The sequence below is a fragment of the Buceros rhinoceros genome, unplaced genomic scaffold, assembly GCF_000710305.1.
Source record: "Buceros rhinoceros silvestris isolate BGI_N320 unplaced genomic scaffold, ASM71030v1 scaffold5397, whole genome shotgun sequence".
Lineage (NCBI taxonomy): Eukaryota > Metazoa > Chordata > Aves > Bucerotiformes > Bucerotidae > Buceros > Buceros rhinoceros.
In genome coordinates this window covers 29,501-33,995 of record NW_010422634.1, presented here as the reverse complement: position 1 = coordinate 33,995, position 4,495 = coordinate 29,501, and the positions used below count along the sequence as shown (strand labels likewise).

At 47.3% G+C, this 4,495-nt stretch overlaps 1 protein-coding gene across 1 annotated transcript in view; it reads left to right on the top strand.

Annotated features, from left to right (window-relative positions):
- LOC104496908 (matrix metalloproteinase-24) overlaps window positions 1–4,495 on the top strand; it is a gene marked incomplete at its 3' end in the record, with an annotated part of 23,784 nt that overhangs the window by 2,380 nt on the left and 16,909 nt on the right. Inside the window, exon 2 of the mRNA XM_010140097.1 lies at window positions 3,528–3,644. Within this exon, the coding sequence (XP_010138399.1) occupies window positions 3,528–3,644 (117 nt within the window). The remainder of the gene's footprint in view (window positions 1–3,527; window positions 3,645–4,495) is intronic.

Sequence of the window (4,495 nt, the reverse complement as noted above, 5' to 3'; positions counted from 1 at the left end):
CCAAATCCCAAGCTTGTTCTTTCCTCCAAGAGTGGTACCCAAGTGTGTTAAAGTTACTATGCTGGCACTACCGGTGGGCCTGGGAGATGGGAAGGAACAATTGGTGTTGCTCACTGGTACCCGAAAGGAAAGTGGGGTCTGTTCAGCAGAGGGGCTGTCCTGAGGTAGCAGGTTGAGGAGATGTCGTTTTTCTGTAAGGAGAGCAGGGAGAACACATGAAGCGGCCTCCTCATACCCTGCAATCGACAGTGCCTCAGCAAACTTTGCACCAGCCTGCAGCTAGCGGTTTGAGGTGTAGTTCTGCTCGGCAGCTGGGCAAGGATATAGTCCTGGGAGAGAAGGCACACTAGTGCAGTGACTGTTGTGTTTGTGGTAATCGATCACGTGGCCCTGGAGGGAACCAAGAAATAGTCTGACTTGCGTTGCAAGTGTCTTGTGTGTCTTGTGCTTTGTCATGAGCCTGTTCTGCAGATGCCTTGCCTTGGGATGCGCAGCAGGGAGGTTTAGAGAAACCACTCCCACCAGCTCGGTGGTAGGCGACTGAGTGACAGCTTCCTCTATTTGGGAGAGTCTTGTGGAGGGCTCGTAGCCTGAAGTGGGGAAAGCAGCTGGATCTGGACAGGAGCTGGATGTCACTGCTTTCGGAAGTTACCTGTTTTCTGCATGTCAAGCAGCTGGAGGAATGCAGTTGTCTGTTAGCGTAAGCCTGTGGGCAGCTCTGCAGATGCTGGTGTTGTGGAAGGTTTGGCTCAAGAAGCCCTTAAAGCCCAGGGTGCCAATATTGCAGTTTGCCTCTGCAACAGCCCTGTGCCCTGCCCTGTGTCTGTACTTTGTGATCAAGCTGGCGCAGCGAATTTGACCGTCTTTGAGGGAATTAATTCGGTTGGGTCTTTGAGCAGTTCTGATTGGCTTTGATAGCGTGGGACTAATGTGCGTGGGCTCATTTCCTGCAGCCTGCTTGGCGTAGAGCAGGCCTTGGGAAGGGACAGCTGGTGTTCATACATGAAACAGATGTTGAGGTGTGAGGGCAAGGTATTGCTAGTGTGTCAGCATAGCTAGCACTGTCCTGGAAAGTCCTGGTGACTTGTCCTGCCCATCCGTCTTGGTTTGGTAGCACTCCCCTGTTACCGTTTTGTCTTCTAGATGATAGTAGTAAAGATAAAACAGAAGGTCATTTTCTGACTGTAATCAGGGCCTGATGATGAGGACGTTGAGGATATAGGAGTTCTCATGACGCTCAAGAGATGAAAACCTAATTCACATTATGGTTTGTATAAGGTTACGCTAAAACCTCCGTGCCATATTATATGGCTGGAGGGGTTTTTAAAAAATGCTTAGGAAATACCTAGGAGAATGCAGGCTACAGTCAGCCTAACATCTCTCTAGCAAAGTGGTAGAAGGAATGCAAAAGAACACAGATGAGACTTGGAAAAACAGTGTATTGAGGTTGAATTAATATGGCTTAGATGTACTGCTTTTCTTTGAAGGTGGCAGCAGTTGTGTGGGCAAGATAGATCTGATATCCACAGGTTGCTTAGATTTCTGAAAGACACACTGTACTGATAAATGTAAGGTATGTAAGTGGGGAAGATCTGTGCTAGCTGTGTCTGCACAGCTTGCATTCTTGTCAGGTGCAGTACAACAACCCTCCTTTGCTCTGTTCTTGGTGGGGAGAAGACAACGGATGACTGCACTGAGATTTGTAAGCCCCTGTAGTTTTTACATACAGAAAGTGGATTAAGGAAATGTCAGCTGCTTGGTTGCCTGAACTGCGAACAGGTATGTGTGCTGTGAAAGAATGTTCTTGTGAGGCTGTAGCAAAGTGTTTGTCTATTTGGTTTTTATTTAAAAGGTGTCCTGGAAAGAAGTCTTGTAAATCATCTACTGGTGATGGAAAGACGCTCCCTTCCCGAAGGTGTGGGGCTAATGATTTTGGTAAAGATGATGTGCACTGTTTAGGGTCAAGCATGTGGGCACATGTGGACTATTTGCCACTGGCTGCAGTTGATGGAGGAATGTCTGCATTTGGAGGCCAAAAGTTGACCCCAGGGGGCCAGGGATGTGGGGGAAGCCCTACGGAGGAGAGGGGAGAGAATTTGGTGACCTGTGTGAGAAATCTGCCAGGCTGAAGTGCTCTTGCGTGTGACCAGGCAGGGCATGTTCTGCATAACCATGTCCTGCATAGATTCCTAAGACATCGCGTCACAGTGGACACCTGTCTTTGCTGTCAGAGTAAGTGGATCAAATGCCTAAAATGCCTGAAGGTGCCAGCAGCAGTGTTCCCAGTAGCTGCCCACGTTTAGAGCAGTGCTAGTGTATTTGGGAGGCTGTTGCCAGAGACTGCTCGTGTTATACTTGGGCTCTGGTCTCCTGTCCTGGGTTGCACTGCAAAATCCTAAAGAATGTGACTGTGAGAGAAAGTTGTTGTGCTGGGACCTTTGGAGACCAGTACCTGTAGTTCCTCTGTTTCTGTCCCTGTCTCCTTTTTCCTCTGCTGCTGCATGCAGTGATGGGCAGATTCGTTCCTTCATAAGACACTTCTGACTTGTGTGGAGTGTGCCCACACCAGCAAACATGATGCTATTCTGGGATACAGTCTATTTCTCCTTGCCAGAGAATCATTTAGGTTGGAAGGGAACTCTTGAGATCATCTGCTCCAAACCCCTGCTCAAACAGGGACAGCTAGCACGTGTGGCCCAGGACCATGCCCACTTGGATTTTGAATACCTCTAAAGATGGCGACTCTACCACTTCTCTGGGCAGCCTGTGCTGTGTTTGACCACCCTCAAGCTGTTGCAAGAAACAAGCAAAAGATCTGTTAAGGCTGGAGGTGAAGGAGGTAGAGGAAAGAGGCTTGACTTCTCTGATAACAGTGCACAGAGCTCTGTGCAAGGGACAGCATCCTTTGTTCTTCCAAGTTCACTTGGCCATAGAAGCAAGAATTTCCTGCATCGTGAGTGATGTTGAGAGTCAAGGGTTTTGGAGAGTACCTAGCAGAATTTGGTGGCTGTGACCCACAGATTGGAGCGATATGTTTTGATCATTACAGGTGAAAGCCTTAGTTGTTCTCTGGGAGGGTCATGTTTGCACTTGTTCAACGTGACCCAGTGAGTTATGAATTGGAGGGTTTTTTACTGGCACGGGGACACTTCAACGAATGGAGAGTGCATAGAGTAGTGCTAGGAGAGTTTGATTCCAGCGCGAGTGCACATGCGGTTTTGATCTGGGTCTCTTGTGGCATTGTCATCATTAAGCTCTTGTCAAGCAGAAGGGCTACCTGATCGGGTATCTGTTTCCACAAGGATCATTAAATTCTTTCTGGTGTGCTGAGATGTGGGTTGGCAGCAAGAGGTGGGGTGTACAGCTCTGCACAAGGAGGGTAAACCCCAGAGAGTGCAGACTGAAGCCCGTCTTTATGGGTGCCACTGGCTATCCTGCAGAGGTCTTTCAGTCACCCCCTGAATTCTGTTGAATCTCTTTTCCTCTAACTCTTTGTTAGCTTGCTTTTTCTTTCCCTTCCCTTCCAGGTGGATGAAGAAGCCTCGATGTGGAGTTCCAGATCATCCCCACCTACGCCATAGCCGGAGGAAAAAGCGGTATGCATTGACTGGACAGAAATGGAGGCAGAAGCATATAACCTACAGGTATAGCTCCCCCCCTGCCCCTTTTTGTTTGGGGGGGAAAAAAATGCTCTGTACTTGTTTGGTATGCAAATTTTGAAAGTACTTCTGAAAACTGGATTTCCCCTGTAATGCTTAGTTGAGGCTTTCATTCTCAGAACATGGTGGAGGCAATACTTTCAGAATTCTGGAGTAATCAAAGAGTCTAATTCTCAAATGAAAACAACTGAACAGTAAAGGCATCTAAATCCCAGCCATATCAGTTGTGTAATTTTGGCAGGAAAATCCTAGTAAGCCCCTCTCTGTTCCCTTAGAAATCTGAAGCTCTAGCCTCTAGATCGTGTGTCATCTTTAACAAACTATTGAAGCAGAAGGAGCATCTTTGTCTAAAGGTGTGGTGCTTTCTCCCTTTACTGATTTGCAACGTTTTACTGAATATTTATTTTTGCAGCGGTTTTACTTTTGTTGAGGTAGTAGAACTCTTGCTTTTGTCCAGACTTAGGCCTGCTGAGGCAATAAGCTGAAGAGGGCTATAGGTGTCAAATGAGTGTTACGTAGTGATGATCAATTCCCAGAGAAGTGTTTTGAGTCATTTAGGCCCTTGGCTTTTGAAAGGCCATTGCCGAATGATGCCAGTGGACGTTTCTGACAATAAGAATGCCAATGAAGAAATAAAATTAAGACCCCCTCTATTTTAACTTTTTCGGAGGGAGAGACAGAAAGGAGTGAAAATAATGAATGTAGACTTAAAGGGCAAGATATGGGTGAGGAAGGCTTAGACAGAAAGGAAGTCTGTGGTGAACAGGTACGAATATGAGTGACCAGCCTGGGGAAGGTGCCAGAATGTGCAGGAGGAGGTATGATGGTGTGACGGG